Raw genomic sequence first — 18,899 nt, 5'->3', positions numbered from 1 at the left:
AAGCTTGCGGGAGGCAAACTTGTTCGTAGGTACCTTGTGAAGTTCAAGAATTATTCAGCTTTGGATGCGAAATGGATGGATGAGGCCTACTTCGAGGATTACCCAGATCTTTTGAAGGCCTATCTGGAGGCTTTTCAGTTGCGGTCAACTGATTAGAAGCCGGGGGGATGTCACAAATCCCTATATTCTAGGGACATGCGGATGCGTGTCAGGCCTAGAAACATGCGGATGCATGTATGTATTATACCTGGGCATGTGTATGGATCATATGAGTGGATGCATATGAGTCCAAGGACATGGCAGGACATTTGTGGACTTTCGGGCGGTGCCCGTGTGGATTCCGGCCATGCACACATGGTGTGTTATGATGGCAGGCGGAATATTTTCAAGTACAAGAATGATGATAGGTGGTTCTCCAAGTTTACATGTGCACAATGCATAAATGATGCATGCCATAACTTTATTTTACTTTGTGTGACATTGTCTTGCTGCCTGGACAATGCTTGTTATTTTGGCTTGTGAAGTCCGAGGGACCGGGGACGCCCGGGCACCTTGTGGACACGTGTGTGCACTCCTGTTTGAGCCTAAAATTGTGGGCTTATGGGTTTTGCAGGTGGTAAGTGCGTCCACACTCAATTTACAGCCTATTTCATTTACTACTAAAGTTTATTGGTTTGCAGGTCCACACTCATTAATAAGTGGCCGGACAACTTATAATGCGTTCGCATTTGGTTGGACCAAAATTAATGAAGTCCGGACAGCTTATGGCCATTTCCCATTTGGTTGGACCTAAACTTATACAAACAGGACAAATGGAGCACTATGGGCTGGACACCTACCTGGACACCTTATGGGGACACTTGTCAGCCTGTTTGTGTACCCACCAAGCCCCATAGGTGGCACTGGAGAAAGGCGCCTCCTTCAAGAGGCCATTTGGGCTGTTTTATTTATAACTCAACACATTGGAGAGCTGGTTGAAGCTTTTGGAGTTGCTACAGGGCTGGTTGCTTGCTTCCCGGACTCACACAAGCTTGGATAATGATCCCCACACTCTTCTAAAGGGCTGGTTGGTAAATTTCAGACCTGTATTTTCTGGTTATTGCGAGTTTTGAGCTGGTTACAGGTGTCCAAAGTCAACTTGGACAATACAGGACAGCTCTAGGGACCTCCACAGGGCTGTAGGACCCTTTACAGGTGGATTTCTCGCGATGGAAAGCTGCTGTTTTGGACTGGTTATTGCATAAAACAGGCCGGACAGCAATGGAATATGTGAGCATGGATGTGTCTCAAGGATTCCTGGTGTAACAGGTGTTTAGGGCAAGCATTGGGGACACTTGCTCGCGGAGAACACAGGTTTCTGGATCAGTTTCTCGCGTGGAAACAGGGCCTAAAGATCCATTTACATCCTGTGCAGGGCGGAGTACCTGTGAGGATTGTGATACTCTTGTGCAGGGCGGATGTACCTGTGAAGAGGCTTGTGCAGGGCGGATGTACCTGTGTGTAGGGCGGATGTACCTACAGATTCTCTTGTTTGAAATGAATTCATTCATGATGTATTTGGAAGAATCAGGTGCAGGCTGGTGGTGAATCCCCAGGCACCCGAAATCTTGTACTTTGCAGACTCTTTTGGTAATATAACCTAAAGGGGGGGGGTCAGCCTATCATCGGCCCCTTTATGTGGTGTTCTGTCATTTTCAGCTTTGTGGTTGTAATGCTCAAGTGTTAAGTGCTCAGAATCTTGTTCACATTTATACGATTCCAATACACGCGTCCGCCTCCCGTTACAAAGAGACTTAGCGACGGTCATATGCTCCCATTCTAAGCCTTTAGGTCTACCCATTTCTCGAAATTCTTGGGGCTTGCAATTTGCAAACTTCAAGAAAAACCTATGTACATACTACATAGATGATAGTACATACTAGTAACTACTCCCTACAGGCTACAGGTACAGGTACAGCACTGTACACTGTATAGCATTGAACATGTACAAACTAGTCACTACAGTCTACAGTACAACACTGTACAGCACAGTACACACTGTACAGACTCTGTATAACATGTACAGACTACACTGTACAGCATGGGACCAAGCTTCCCAAGTCCCAAGTGGAAGGCTGCAACCTGCAGGCTGCAAGTACAGAAACAGCAGGAAGGGGTTAGGGTTTCAAAATTCGAAAATACCTGTAGCCTATAGGCTGGCTGGTGCAGCACGCTAACAGTCAGCGGCTGGCGCACTTAGAAGTTTGAAAAAGGTGCAGGTCGGCGCACTTCGAAAAAGGTGAGGCGATAAAGTGTGCAATATTTTTTATTAATAAAACATTAAAAAAGCGTGCAGGTCGGCGCCTTCAAAAACCGTACCCGTTTCATACGTGTATGTTTCAAACGTTTGCAAACGTTTGCTTCATCATGCAAACGCGTATGTTATGAACTATGCTCACGTTCTCTGTTCGAGCTTGTGTGTTTGTGTGTGTGTGTGTGTGTGTGTGTGTGTGTGTGTGCAGGCTAGCTGCCCTCCTACCCAACAGAGAATGGGTGCGCACAAGGAGGAAAGTTATGCTCTGATACCATGTTAAAATAAGTAAAGAGCAGCTAGATTTGGAGGCTCATAGATGGAAGCCATGCTTATGGTGTTGGAGCCGAGAGAGAGAGAGAGAGAGAGAAAGAGAGAGAGAAAGAAAGAAAGAAAGAAAGTTGTATTACAAAATAGTAATAAAAAAGATAACAAAAATCTAGAACTTTAAAATCTGATCTAGGTACATGAGCAGAGAGCTCTCATATCACCCTAATACATCCCTCGTGGGCTGCTGTGACATGTTGCTTAAGGTGGTAAAACTGAGCTGGCATGTGAAGGTCCTGCGATTATGGGAGATGATGGCCCGGATCTTCCTGTGGTGGTGTGGCCGTGGGCGAGGGCCATGGGGTCTGGGGCGTCGAGCTCTGCGTAACTCAGTGGCGCTGTCGAGTGTCACACCTCTCAGCCGACCTCCTACACTAGCCTGTGGTCTGGGTATGATGGGGGATCGGCCCTCGGAGTGCTGGTATGGAAGAAGTTAGTGAGAGCCCTCTGTGCTAGTCCTCGAGCAAGTACAACTGATCTGGATCTCACTAAGGACTCCATGTGTCTACGGAGCTCTAGAAGAAAAAGTCCCAGGCATCTCTGATCCGGGAAGTCCATGATCTTGGAAAGTGGTCAGAACCTAGCTCGGAAGAGGCAATGGAACCTCCCCCGAATCTCATAGTACACGGGGCATCGGCATATGTAATGGTCCTCTGTCTCGGGCTCTGTGTGACAGAGCTTGCATATCCTGTCCTTTGGTGCGGCCGCCCTAGGCCTATATATGGCAGTCTCCACTCTCAGCTGGTGGGACGAGGTGCGGACCTGGCCGATCGCACATCTCACCCCAAAGGATAGGTGTATGCCCATGTAGCGTGGACGGATGATGAACCCATCCTCTGTCAGGCATAGGAGGTGATCTCTGTAGAAGGCCATCTTTGTCCCTAGTGGACGACTAGGTGAACTCCATGTCCTCTAAGTATCCAGTCTGATAGGCTGACATCAGTCGGAGAGGTTGTAGAGCAAAAAACGCAGCTAAGAAAGGAGAAATGCAGCCACTGTTTGAAGGATCTACAGCCTGGAGAATCTAGGGAAGCAGAAAACGGAGAGAAACAGATTGTGCAGCAGCCAGAGCCTAGGCGAATGATACCATGAAAGAATGTGCACAAGCGGAAGCAAATAAACATGAGAGAGAGAGAGATTGCAAGCAAGAACTGAGCTTTATTAGCTTGAGGTTACAGAGTACAAGAACCAGCAAATAGGGCAATGAATGATGTGATAGGATGAATAAAGGGAGCAACTCTTATATACTTGTGCATGAAGCAGTCGACTATAGGAAACAGGCCGACAGCTCCACAACAGCATAAAAAGAAAGATGCAATATTTTAACAGGGAGTGCCTCCATGTGCATACCGTGCATGCCAAACCAAGTGCCTACCTATGCAACCAGCACTCTGTATCTCCCTCAAGTGTCAACTGTCTCGAGGACTCCAGGGCTAGCCGGGGGTATCTATCGAGAGAGAGAGAGAGAGAGAGAGAGAGAGAGAGAGAGAGAGGACTCCAGGGCTAGCCGGGGGTATCTATCGAGAGAGAGAGAGAGAGAGAGAGAGAGAGAGAGAGAGAGAGAGAGAGAGTCATATTAGCGTCCATAGAATGCCTTGAAGGCATATGGGACCAAAAGATATGACATCACAATCATTACAATCCACTTCGAGGTTCACTTAGGCACAAGTGCGAACATTGAAAATAAAAATAAAAATAAAAAGCTAAGGGTCAACTACCATGTGTAATATGAAATGCTTGTGGCGTAGGAGAGAGCCAGTTAGTGGGGTTTAGGCTTCCAGAAGTCTTCAATTATGGCTCTTCCTTCGCGGTAGACAGCCCGCTTTCTAGCTTGGCGGGTAGCAAGTTCTACATTTTGTTTTTGAGCTGCATAGGTGTAATCTCGTTTGCTAGCCACAGCTCGATGCCTTGGAGTGCCTTGGATTGTCGCAAAACCTTGATCTTGTCCTTCTTGGTTTCATAGCATAGGCCGGCCTGCTGTCCCCCTTTTGGGGTAATGAGATATGGATTGCCTATGTCGATGGAGGGGAGAACCTTGCTGATTCTCCTCTTCCAGATGTTTGTATGAGGGATTTAGTCCTCTGCATCAATCTCGGTTTGCTCCCTTACCTCTTGCTTGTCCCAACCCTGTGGGAGTCCCCCTACCCGAATGTCTTGGGCACGACTTAAGAATGACGTGGTAGTTGCTTGATTGATTTTCAATGAAGTACATTTACCTTTTATAAGTACAAAGGTTCTCCTCCTGACATCACTACTTATGTCACATCACACACAAATATTTAGATATTATTGATACCCACACAATATAAGGCTTAATAGATAATATGTAGATATTATCTAGAGGTGGTTTATACACACATTATAAGGCTTAGTAGCCTTTCACACACAGAACCGGGCTTAATAGCCCTACACACAAACATACTACCACACTTATGAGTGGGTTCACACAGGTAAGACCTTGATTCCCAACAATCCCCCCCATGGGATTACCTCATTCTGTGTTGAGGACATAGTTGATGTAATCCAAACGTTCCAAAAGTTTGGAATGTTTGGAAACGTTAGTAAACGTGCACTTTTGATTTTATAGGTTAAAAAAATGGACGCAAGTCAATGTCGTTTTTTTTTCGCTTTTCCTTACGTGCGTGTGGTAGCCTCTGTGCGGCGCTCAAGTCTCTCTCTCTCTCTCTCCACATTTTCCTCTGATGACTGGAGGAACATCATTGTACTACTTGTTTGTCTCATAGGCCAATTTTGGCCTTTTGCAGACGTTAATATATATTTTTTTCTTTCTTTCTTTCTCTCTCTCTTCATTGAAATTAAAGGTTGTATAGTATTAATAAGTGCTTTAATGTTCATTGATGAATCTTCAAACTTCATATTTCAAAATTTTATAAGTAAACTATAAATTTTGTATATACATATTGGGGGTAGTGTTCACTACGTTTGGAATCTTTTCAGCACATTTTCCAATCGTACTAAACGTATCATTCACTATGTTTGGAACCACCTTGGTTGAGGATAAATCTAGGTTCATGGCTCTAGTTTCTCATGGGATCCCAAGGGTAGAGTACACAGGATTAGGTCACAGACATGACTGAAAACAATACACAATGGTGACCAAGTATACACACACTTAGATCAAGTACACACTGACCATAACAACCATAGAGATAAGGTCTTGCTTCCCAACAACACTTGAATGCTTGATATATGCCCTTAATTTTGAAAAAAGATGAAAGATTTGGGACTAACACTGTGATTAAGCTGGATTTGCAGAAATTTAAAAGAGTCCCAAAATTTCTTTGATGAATGCTTTGTACCTTTTGACTAAAAGCATTTCTAGTCATTTTTTGTCGTGGAGGCCCTTTTTTTTTGGTTGTTGATTCAGGTGCAAGGCGCTAGTTGTGTAGTGGTTACGGTAGACACTCACAGCGGTGCTGACTGGCCAGCGCTGGTTGCTGTTGGTTGGCGCTGGCAGCTAAGCTAAATGCTTAGCTTAGCTTGGCTGAGCTTAGCTCATAGGCAGCAAGGACAGGGCGAAACAGCGTAACAAAGAGACAGTTGGGCAACATCAATACGAAGGTGGCAGGTTGGGCAGCGTTGGCAAAGCATAAGACTAAAAGCGTTTCTAGTGGTTTTTTGTCGTGGAGCCCTTTTTTTTCGGTTGTTGATTCAGGTGCAAGGCGCTAGTAGTGTAGTGGTTGCGGTAGACACTCACAGCGGTGCTGACTGGTCAGCGCTGGTTGCTGTTGGTTGGCGCTGGCAGCTAAGCTAAATGCTTAGCTTAGCTTGGCTGAGCTTAGCTAATAGGCAGCAAGGACAGGGCGAAGCAGCGCAACAAAGAGACAGTCGGGCAACATCAATACGAAGGTGGCAGGTGGGGCAGCGTTGGCAAAGCATAAGGCCTCGGCTCTGATACCAAATGATGAAACAACTAGGGTTAGGGTTTTCAGGTACAATGCTCAGCTATGGTGGTTGAAAGATCTTTATGTCATAGGTGTGTGTGTAGAAGGATAGAGAGAGAACACGAACAAAGCTCTTAGAGAGAGATTGAAGTACACAACTGAATGATGTGATTGTTTGCTTGATCAATTCACTGAAGTACAAGTACCTTTAGAGGTTACAAAGGTTCACCTTCTGATATCATTGCTTATATCATACCGCACACAAATATCTAGATATGCACAAACTCACTACCGCACTCATAAGAGTGTGTTCACGCATAGCTAACACCTTGATTCCCAACAAATGGCTCTCTTGAGATGATAGAAAGCTTTCTTTTCGGTGGTTCCCCACAAGAGTTTGGCTTTCTTGTTGGTTGAATCACGAAGTGGAGAGACCATAAGCACAAATTGCTGTATGAAGTTCTTGTGGACAAAGACCAGCCTCATGCATTATTTTCGATTGCTTTTAACTTTGCCGAATCCATCTGAAACTACTTGTACTCCTCAACTTGGGTCCAACACAATGGCTGAAGGTTGAGAAAGCTGTTTCTCCGTCTTGCCTGTTTATTACTAATGTGATTGCGGAATGATAAGATGAAGCTGTGCCTAGAGTCCTGATGAAGACAGCGAGGGCACGGAAGCAACACATCCTTTGTTGCTCAGTGGGTTTCAAGAAGGCCTTCAATTCTGTGCTGAGATCATGGCTTTTCCCTCCCCTACAAGAGTGCACATGGCATATCACCTTGGATTTTGCAGAGGGGTTGTAGACTCTAGAGACATCTGGATGCACTTTGGACTTTTACTGTGAGGAGAGATCTCACAGTGAATCCTGGTAAAACCAAGATTATGCTGTCTAACCCACAACCAAGTGACTCTCATTAAGAAGCAAGGCCATGGATATAGTTACTTTATATGTCTATGTGAAGATTACCTTCACTGGTCCTATCTTCACCATGCACCTGTCTACATAGGGTTGCCTGGGGAGAGGGTATGCTGCTTTGGCCTGTTTGGAGAGAGTGCTTCTAGGCCCATTTCCAAGAACCTAGCACGAAGAGTTGGTTGTTTGACACACATGGTGAGGCCAGCTATGATTTATGGGGTTCCATTCTAGGGAGGTGATTTTGGGAGACCAGGACTGGAGGGGCGCAAGAAGAGTGCAGGTGATGTTTTTATGCACAATCAAGAGTAAGGCCCATGTACCACATGAGGCGGATGTTTATCACCAAAGCTTCCCATGAAGCTCCAACTCTATAGAGAGCACTTCTTGAGGGTTTATGAGGATGGCTTCCTTGAGGCACCAGAGTATGTCCACAGACATGCTGCATGCGATGAGGATCACCGTTGGTCAGTTGAGTATACCCTTACACTGCCTTCAGATTGAGTTAGTCCACTGTGAGATACACGGGAGATTTCATTGCCTCTTCCGAGATGGTTTTGGCTATGTCTCATTGGTGATGCAGAATGATGTTTGGGCTTTGTCCTTGATGGAGCTTTGTGGTCATTGGGAGACTGGTGAGCCAGCATTCAGGTTGCAGGATCAGCAAGAAACCTCTCAGATCTCCATCACAGAATTTTTTTTGAGCCCCACCCAGATCTCGGAAACCACCACCTAAGCTCAGCTGGACCAGTGAGAGGCTGAGAGCACCGATGTCACAGCCCAACCCGATACCCTCTGGAAACACACCTGTGAGTAGTCACCACAGAGAGGACACAGTCTCTCCAGAGAGTTGGACGTCCCCGTCCAGCTGCAGACCCAGGACATCCTTAGATGCCACAGAATGTAGTGCCACAGGAGGTGGACAGTGCTGCACTGTACACCATTCAGGAGGAGAATGACATCTGATGAGCTTTGAACCTCTTCATTGTATACACTGGGGCATGTAGTACGTGTGCCCGTTTTCTTCGATAGATGTTTCTTTTTCATGTTTCTGACATTCAGTTTTATTTATGAATCACATCCACTTGTTCTTAGGCTCATAGACCCTTTGGGTCTTTTGTAGACATTTAATACAATCTTTCTTTCTTTCTTGCGCATGTCAGATATGCTTGGTCAACTACTGTTTGGTACAGTTTTGTCTGTTAAAGACAATGTGTAAGTGTGGTTCATGCTCTCATTTGACACGCTGTAGTGATGGAGTTTTTCATGGACTTGTTGTGTTTGTTCTCAGGGATATATTGGTAAATATCAAAAGGCTTAGTGGAGAAAGGGACCCACTCGCAGCCTAAAGAATCTAGGAAGAATATGCTGACACTCAGACCTGGAGATAGAATGAACATGAGGTTCTTTGATGACCTCATGGGAAGAGGAAGTTATAATTGTGCTCTATTTAGCTTCACTCGTGTACTTTATGAGGGAAGGCGCCCCTGTTGTGCTCAGTTTATGCTTCCCATTTTTATTTTTATTTTTGTTTGAGACCACCTGAAGCATGTGGTTTGCTCCATTGAAGGATGAAAAGTGTTGAGGTTCTTTAAAGAAGTCGACTGTCATGTATTTAAGGTGAATACCGAGTTTTATTGACAGTTTTCTGAAAGATTTTGTTTTTTATTTATTTCTTTTCAAGTGATGGTCATCTTTCATGCGTGCATATGCATGGGTGCACCTGCATAACGCACTTTCTTAGATTGTAATGTTGCGCATGGAATACGTAACATTTAGTTTGTAATTTTCAATATCATAATTACAAAGATAATGTCATTGCCCTTTTCCTTTGCATTTGGTGAAGCACCACATCTGACACTAGAAATCCAGGGTGGTGATAGTGTTCGAACATCCAGTAATGCAAAAGTAATTGCATTAGCGATCACCAAATGAATTGCAGATCTTGTGTCCATCTAGAATTTCTAAACTCACAATGGCCAAGTATCTCAATAGGATGCAAAAGAAACAAAGCAGATGTATCAATGGATTTGGACGGAATATTTCCATCATATTTATAAAGAATTTATAGGGCCTTGGTTGAAGTGAAGAAGGCCAAGTTCAAATTGTTCATACATTCTTGGGCACCCTGCCTAGGTGAACCCACGGGTATACAACAAGGTTGATTGAGTTGTTTTCAACCTCTTTCATCATCGCCAAGCTCTCTAGACACTTCTCCTCTCTCATTACATGCTTTGAAAAGGAAAGTCTACCAGCTGGGGTTTACCCCTATGAATGCCGTTGAAATTTCGTCAACCAACATCATGCTTGTAACATGCTTTATACGTTGTAGTTCTTTAAGCCATGTGAACGTGATCCTCCAAGTAAGCTGTCACACCTTTGGTTGGAGACTCGAATACTTCTGTATGATGTGATCTCTTTACATGGCCTCAATACATCATCTTTCATTTACTCAATCATATGTTCTCGTTCTTCAACTTTTAGGTAATGTATTAGTGCAGGCACATTCTCGGACAAACTCTTGTGATCTTTAGCCACTATAGCAGTTGTTGACAAAGTGATGCCCTGAGTTCATGTAGGTTCTATTGGTATTGTGACAGCTTTGTGACCACAAGTTGTAATGCCTTTCAGCAAGAAGACCAAGCCATCTTGAAGACTACAAGTTGTAACGCCTTTGGACACTGAATGACGGCTTTAGAAGGATCTACTTAGGAAAAAGAAAATTTTCCTCTTACAGTTACGAACCTTTAGTGCTAGGCCTTACCAAAGGGGATTAATGAGATCATTTGTGAATATGTAACTAATTTCTTAATCCCTCACTTCATTGATGATCAGAATTTCTCCCAAAGTTACTAACTTTTAGGTGAATTTTGGCAGTTTTATAGTCTTGTAGTAAAATACTCATAACTTTTCGCTCGGTTGTCCGTTTTTGAAAGTTTTTATATAGGCGCGAAGCTCTCCTCAAGCTCTACGCATCTATCTAATCCTCTCTTGCACAGCCTATATGGGTTTAAAACTGCAATTCTTTGTGTATCTCTGCTTTTATAGAATTTTGGCAGTTTTATAGTCTTGTAGTAAAATGCTCATAACTTTTCGCTCGGTTGCCCGTTTTTGAAAGTTTCTATATAGTCGCGAAGCTCTCTTCAAGCTCTACGCATCTATATAATCATCTCTTGCACAGCCTATATGGATTTAGGGACATTACAACAGTCGGAAAGGGATGCACCATTGCCAAGCTTGAATGCATTGCATCTACCTCAGATGATGCACGGAGAGGTTTCTCACAATTTTATTTTTTTTGGGTGATGACCTGAAAGAGATTTGTATAGATTAATGTGGCATTCCATGGCCTTGGGATCCCACTCCCTCTATGTTTCCTCTCCCTCTCTCTCGTGGCCCGACAAGAGATGTGCATGACAGCATACACAGACACGAGATCCTTTTGCCATGTACGGGAGGTGTCACTATTGAAGATGTGCCATCCCTTCTATGAAGTTTGTATAAGGGATTGTATGTAAGCTTGGCTTGCAAGGAAAAAGTGCAAGAAGCTCTCCTTTGTTGGAAGTCTAGCTTTAGCTGCCAACCCATCTCTCACATCATATGGATAGATTTGGTCTTAGCCTTCTATTAGCCTTCGAGGAATAAATCAAGTAGTTGCGTGCTGAAAACACAGAGCTCAAGAACCAATTCAATCAAGTTCAAAAACTGAGTACATGAGGTGAAAACCCAACCTTGTGGTTATCCTCCATTAACCATTGTAGGATTAATCTCTACGAAGGTCCAACCGATGGAGCCCATGCTCCAAGAATAGGTCGAATCCATGGTAAGGCAAAAGGTAGCAGTGCAATTCAACCAAGAAAAAACAACAAAAAGAAAGGTGACCGTACTGAATGTGTGCATTGGGGGCCTGTCGGAGTCGAGGAAGGGAAATGAGCAGTATACAAAGGAGGATACGCCCAAATCAGAGACTTTCGACCACCGGTATTGAATTGATGTTGCTCTAGTTCTTAGTAATCCGTATGACTCATGTTGGACTCTTAGGGTATGATTTTAGTACTACACTTGCATTAGTCCTATAGCTCATATATGGTTTTGCCACAATGTTCATGGAATAGTGAAGTCTTGAGCCTTGCACCGAGGGGAAGAAAAGAAGAATGAAAGAGTCTATGCCCGTTTGCATCTTAGTCGTCTAAGAATAGACAACCCTCTCTTGTGGAGAAGCTAGGATCCTCTACCTTGTCTCCAGCGGGGTGACCTCAAAAATGGGTGGTAAGTAGAGAGGGATGGAGCTATGGAAAACTATTAAAAGCTCAACCAAGAGAAGCAAGAAAGAAACAACTCAAAGCATACATCAGAATCCACAAGCATGCGTTCAACAAGAGAGAAGATTCACAAATGCGAGCTACTGCTACAAGGGCTCAAGAGAGTCAAACTCAATGTGATAATGTGATTTTTTCCTTTCTCACTTCAAAATGTATGAACAATGAATGTCAAACCACCGGAAAGCTAATGTTCTAGGCTATATATATACTACTGGCATTACACGAGTCATAAGGTCAATAAAATTAGTGATCATCCGACATTAAACAGGTGGCAAGCTTGTTGACATCTCAAAATCAATTAAATGAAACGCTTTGCACAGTTATAAAAAGGTATTGTAAAAAGACGCAACTGTGTCACAAGCAATATTAACCAATACAGTTAACATACTCCCCTCTCCCTAATACATACAGATGCGATCCTTGGAATTGGTGAGGTATGGTCAGGAGTCATTAATAGTAGATTGAGAAGTGGTAGAAAAGTAGTAGCTCGGCTTTGGATACTGGGTAGTCCGGTGGAAGACTTTTTAGCTTGTCTAGAAGGAAGTCTCAAACATATCTTCGAAGGTCGTGAGTCGCTAGCCTTGGAGCCACCCAGTATATGCTTTAGAGTTGGCCCGCGGTTTATGTATGTTCAAGTCAAGAGCTTACCTTAGCCTTGATGAAGCATGTGTTGTTGGGTCTTGCCTTACAGCCGCAATTTGTAACTTCTCAATGTGGGTGCGGTAGCTCATTCGTCACATCTTTGCTCTGTCGTCACATCGGAATGTTCCTTTACCAATGGAGTGAAGGTAGAGCTCTCAATGCCTAGATGGAGGCAAGAAAAGATGGTTCTTCGTGATGGTTCTTTCTCACAAAAGACGGGGAATGAATAAGTGAATAGAAGAGGGAAACATATAATCACACCTATTCAAACAAGCATCCATCAAGCATGTAAGAATCCATCGAGAGATGGTTCTTCCTCACGATAGTTCTTTCTCACAAAAGATGGGGGATGAAGAAGCTAATGGAAGAGAGAAACATATAATCACAACTATTCAAACAAGCATCCGTCAAGCATGTAAGAATCCAATAACATGCAAGCAAGCAAGAAGAGGGAAGAACGGAAGCTCATAAGAAAATTATTGCAAAGGAATGATTGTGTATTTCTTATTGTAAAAAATGACTTAAATTTACATGACTAGTTTTCACATTAGGCCAACCAAACTTAAAAATGGTTCGGCCTCTATTTACTAGTCTTAAGCAATTATGTACACTAACTCCGAAATGTTTTTCCTATTTGACATTGAGTGCAAGGTAAGGTTGTTTTATATATTCCAGCATCATTTTACAAATGATAAGCGCAGTTAAGATGGCATAGCGTCTTACGGTAGGTCGAGTGGGTGAAACCATGTTAACCAACAGAGTGGTTAACAAGCGTCTTACGGTAGGTCGAGTGGGTGAAACCATGTTAACCAACAGAGTGGTTAACAATCGTCTTACGGTAGGTCGAGTGGGTGAAACCATGTTAACCAACAGAGTGGTTAACAATCGTCTTACGGTAGGTTGAGTGGGTGAAACCAGGTTAACCAACAGACTGGTTAAAATATCCCCTTCCCATGTCCTCGCGTTACCCAAGCCGATGGTAAAGCTACTGCCAAGAAGTGGATGGTTTAGGACACACCATGAAGGTGGGAGCTAAGATTACGTGGTATAGTTCGAGACGGATCTACGAGCAAAGTGATGGGAAGTTTTGGGAAGCCCTAATGGTAGAGGGAGCTTATCGAAAGTGATAGGAGATATAGAGGTTCTTCATGTCCGGCCTCCGTTTGGTTGTGGAAGTAGCGTGGACCCTTCATCATGGGGTAGAAGTGGTCTGTACATTGTGATCAGCGAGATGAATGCCATGTCCCATGGAACGATTGGCACGGGTAGACGGCAATCCAAGACGTCTTAGCGCGTGATGGGGCATTATGCCCTGATCTCACAGTGTCATGCTTAGAGATTAGGCTTCTTCGTGGTGGAGAATACATCTTTTACAACAAGGTTTTGTTGGTGTTGAATTGGAGTCAAAACAGAGGACATTGCATGCATTGATGAAGGTATCTAGGTGATAGGTCGTACCATGGGCCAAGCTTACATTCGCTATGGTCTCTCCATCCAAAGATGTACCTAGAGGGTTGGCATTGACGAGGTTATTTACATGTGTTTGTGTGTGCCATGAGGTGCGAGAAGTGAAAAAAATTTGATTCCCATAGTGAGAATACTTTTTTTTTGCAAGCAATTTCCAACAAGCGAATCTTCCTTTTTGGCGAGCACTTTTTTCTCTCTCTACTCTCTTCATAGTATGTATCTCTCTCCCTCACTCACGTTCTCTCCTCTCCATGCCCAATCCCTACACTCCCTCTCTCTCTCTATTGTCCCACTCTAACTCTCACTCCCTAATTTACACTCTCCATCTCACCCTCTTTCCAACATCTCTCTACCAGCTCTCTCTCTCTCCCCCTCACTTATTTTTCCACACCCTTTGAACAAAATGTTAGAACAAGATCCTTGCAACAAAAAAGCGGACAAATGGACAAATAAATTAGTGAAGAAAGTGTAGCATTCTATTCCATCTATTAATCACACATAATGCTTAAAGTGTTGCAATCTCATCCATCCATATTAATAAAAAGTCATGTCATTACATACAAAAGAAGGTCTTCATGCCCTAAGTGGACAAGGACATTAGCCATTGAAGTTTTGGAATCCCTTTGCATCCATATTGTTCACAAGCCAAGTTCAAAAAACCAAAAAAAAAGGTTAGCCTAATACAAATGTTTGTACTAGCTTACACTCTAGGCTAACTCTGGGTATGTCCTATGTCTATTCAAAGCCTTAGCGACATCCCTTTCAGTCAACATTGGTTGATGAATACACATATTCTCATTTTGGCTGAGGCCGAGAACCCTCAGGTACACAAAGTATAGGTGCTCACATGCAAGATATGGCTTCCTCTTTTCAATCCTTCCCATGAAATCTGAACAGGTGCATGTTGGATGGCCTTTGATATGTATATCATAAACACCGAAAACCTTATGTTGTTTAGACTCAATCACCATTTCTTGTGTTACCCTTGCTTTCATTTTGAGAGCTCTTGTAATTCTTGCTGCTGCTTTCTCTAAGATGTTAGTCCTGTATCTCATGTGTCGCCCCTCTCGAGATGTGACATTTCCTGTTGTTGTTTCCTCCTTTCGAATCTCCTAGCTCACTCCTTGTATTGTAGACGAGGATATCTTTCCTTCCATTTTCTTCATTTGCAAATTGAAACCTGCAAGAAGCAATGCATCGACCTCATCTTTTGAGAGTTTGGTACCCTGTGCCCCACAGGCGAAACTGAAGGGACTTTGTGTGGAGGATGATCAATGTTCTTATCAATGGCCCATGTGTGCATTACATCTATGTTGCTCATCTAACTAGTCTTACCAGCCACATGAGACCTTGTTGAAAAAAACAAGGGAGCAGGTGCCCCCTTTGCACATCCCACAATAGTTCGCCCATATTTTCTCATCCTTCCTGAATGCCCCAAACATTGACCCTGCTATTTTGTGGAGTCCTCCTAATTGCCCAGAAGGTTTGATGTATTGGTGCTTCCACCACACTAGTATATGTGGATTCACTGCCCTCACTTGTCTCTTCATCTAAGAAATGAATCTTTCTAGGTCTTCCAATTGGTTTTCTATCTCGAATATGCACATTGAACTCTGGCCTATTGCTTGCATCATCCTCCACATCAATTACTACAGAAGATTGCCTCTTACGCCTTGTTGACTCTCGATCACCACTTAAAGGAGTTGGTGCCTTGTACATGGGAGTACTTGCAGTGCTGCTTTTCATAGTTGGTATGCCGTGTGCTGGACTAGGAGTGGTAGAATTTGCTCTTTCAACAAGCTTCTCAAGACTAGGCCCTGCTCCAATCAAAGTTGTAAGAATTTTGTTTTGCACTTTGCAAGAGGGCACTGGCCGTGTTTGTGACACAAGCATCATATAATGATATTCTTTGCTTGAAAACCTCCCGGGCTAGCTAACTTCCATGCTTGGATTCTGATAATTTTGAGCGTAGTGTGCATGCTTGATCACTACTCTTCTCTACCTGCAATAATTACTCAAATAAGCTAATGCCAATAATTTCTCCGTAGGTTATGTTTCCAAAAACCCAAACTTAACAAGAGATAGGGGTAGTAGTCATGCAGAAATCATTATATTGACCCTATTGGAGGACCCTTATGTTCTTGCAATACTGACGTGCGAAACTTGTAATATACAATTGGTTAAATAAGCTAAAACCACCTCTTCAAGTAATTCTTAATGCATACTTATTATTTTCAACTAGAGGTCCAAGCTCCTCCAACACATCGCTGAACTCCTTTTCTCCAAGCTGCCTCTGCATGGCCCCCTTCCCTTACCAATGATGTCATAACCAATTCTTTGGTGGCTACACACATTTGCACCCTTCTTGGACCGGCATTCCTATCAACACTAACCGCTTTTTCCACCATTTTTCTTGTATTGTCTAATAATTTCTTTGATGTTCTTGCCTGCACAGTGTGTGAATGCTTTCCCACGTGTATCATTAACCAAGTGAGCGTCTCATCACTGGGCATGACATAATACACATAACAACCACATGATCCCTTGCATGTAGCTGGCTTCTTGCAGTAGTGACAAATGATCTTCCCATTATGCATGGCTGGGAGGCTCACTATGCAAGTCCTCTTCATGCATCCTTTGAAACAACTATCATTGCTAATGCCAGTGTTTAAATACCAGGGACAAGTTAGTTGGACACTCCATTATGCCAATACAATGGCTAATCCTGCACACCCCTTGAAAGGAAACATTTCAAGTGGCTGGCTTTGTCCAGATATGACCATCTAACTTGTGGTCCATCCCTGCCATTGTTGAACCAGATCCCTTTATGTTTGGAAACTCGAATATCACATCTCCATCATAAAACCTTGGAAGCTCTTCAACTTACAACTCGTTGAATTCGTCGCACAAGCTTTGTCAAAGTGTTGTCCTTCTTCATTGTAAGCAAGAAATCCACGGTGCTCTTACTATTGTGACGAGAAAGTGATCCTGTCTAAGGAACCTCTATCCTTAAGGGAACTGCATCAACAAACTGTGAGGGACTTTCAAGATCCACAGAGACCCAATTACACATGGGTGTATGACATTCTAAAGTGAATGTCATCACCTCATACAAGAGAGAAAGTTACCCCTCAAGGATATAGAGGTCATTACCCTCCATATATTGATGTGGAATAAGGCTCACATGCTTTTCCTCATCTTCTCTACAAATGATGGCATCTAAGGACTTGAACTCCTTGGGATAAGACTTTTTAATCAAAAAGTCCTTGCCTAACAATATCTTTTCCATTGCAGGAATGGAACACACATGTCAGAATCAGTAAGCTACGGAACAGTAGCTTGGCCTCCATGAAGAGAGAGAGAGAGAGAGAGAGAGAGAGAGAGAGAGAGAGAGAGAGAGAGAGAGAGAGGGCAAGGGAGAGATAATCCAAGAAACTTAAATATTTAAATTTAAAAAATTTTAGGTTTAGGTTTAGGTTTAGGTTTAGGGTTTGGGTTACATATAGGGTTATGATTAGGGACTAAAATAGGCTTAAATATATAATAAATAAATTAGTTATTAGTAGGTAGCACAAAAATAAGAAGAATATGCATAAATAATTAGTAGATGTGTCCATGGGTACAAAATTGAACTATTTTATAGATTATAATCAACCAAAATTAAGCTTGATTAGAAAAATATCACTCAATTTAAGACTCTCTATAACCAATTGTTCTTAGTTCTTTATTTTTATTTTGTTAAAAAATAAAAATAATTTGTTATTAAAAAAATAAAAACTAAAATGTGCTTAAATATATAATTAATAAATTAGTTATTATGTGGCACAAAAAACAAGAAGAATATGCATAAATAATTAGTGGGTGTGTCCAAATTGAACTATTTTGTAGATTATAATCAACCAAGAATAACCTTGATTAGAAAAATATCACTCAATTTAAGACTCTCTGAAACCAATTGTTCTTATCTTATTCTTTATTTTTACATACAAAAAAAATATTTTATATAATTTTATTTTGTTAAAAAATGAAAACAATTTATTATGTGAGATGCTATGCAAGAAATACTCAAATAATGCAATAAAAATGTTATTATTCAAGTTGGATAATGAAACTTTTGCCAAGTTTTGCATTAGAAATCATTATTAATCTTTATTAATCCTTCTTTGGGTTTTAAATCATTATTATTATTTATTAATCCTAATTACTTTTAGATTAGGATTTTTAATCATTACTTATTTTTTAAATCTTAATTATTCTTTAGAAATATAGAGCAAACCTCCTTCATTGCATCATAGCCTCCATTCCAAACCCTCCCCCTTGCCAGGTTCTCTCTCTCTCTCTCTCTCTCTCTCTCTCTCTCTCTGCCTTCCTTAGTATTTATTTATTTGATCATCATGGTGTTTTGTCTTTTAAGAGCCTAACAAGCGTTGTTGTGTGTGAGGTAGAAGATGGCTCCTAAAACACGTTCTAAGAAGGCTCATACACAACATGATGTGGTGGATGTCTCTCAACCAGAAGGATCCAAAAGCACCGAAGTGCCTAGTCACACCCGTAGTGGATAGTCATGTTAGTGGCTCAATGACCCCCCAAAGCTCTAGGAAAAGGCTAGTTCATGAAGACCCACCAACACAAGATGTGCCTTCAGATGAGTTTGGCCAGTTTTGGTGACTACAAAACTATTTCAAGATTGGTTGTCCAAGCATTTTGTGGACAAGGAAGAAAGGCTTCCAAGGGTACCATTGTGTAGGCTTTTGGTGAACCTAGCCATAAGGACCATGGATGATCATCTAAGAGAGCTCGAGGATAGTTTTGATCAACATGGGTATGTGCCTACACAGGGTGAATTTATTGTGTCAGAGAGTTTTCTAAGAGAACAACTAGTGGAATTTAACCCTCGAGAAGCAAAATGGGCTAATGGATTTTGGACAAATCAGTCCCATCGTTTCAATGTGGCGGTATGCATATCCCCTTATATTTATTTTATTGATGCTATTTTATTTTGTGGTTTTTACACATGAGGATTATGTTAT

The 18,899-nt window shown here is 42.4% G+C and overlaps 1 protein-coding gene across 1 annotated transcript in view; it reads left to right on the top strand.

Annotated features, from left to right (window-relative positions):
- The window catches only part of LOC147618973 (uncharacterized), a 45,768-nt gene extending 36,676 nt beyond the window's left edge, over window positions 1–9,092 (top strand). The window contains exon 5 of the mRNA XM_086774181.1: window positions 8,730–9,092. Within this exon, the coding sequence (XP_086630307.1) occupies window positions 8,730–8,759 (30 nt within the window). The 3' untranslated portion in view covers window positions 8,760–9,092. The remainder of the gene's footprint in view (window positions 1–8,729) is intronic.
- Window positions 9,093–18,899: the final 9,807 nt, after the last annotated feature.

The sequence above is a fragment of the Cibotium barometz genome, chromosome 34 (assembly GCF_041138505.1).
Source record: "Cibotium barometz isolate CiBa-2024 chromosome 34, ASM4113850v1, whole genome shotgun sequence".
NCBI lineage: Eukaryota > Viridiplantae > Streptophyta > Polypodiopsida > Cyatheales > Cibotiaceae > Cibotium > Cibotium barometz.
Note: the sequence above shows the minus strand (reverse complement) of the source record. Positions and strands in the feature narration are given on the sequence as shown.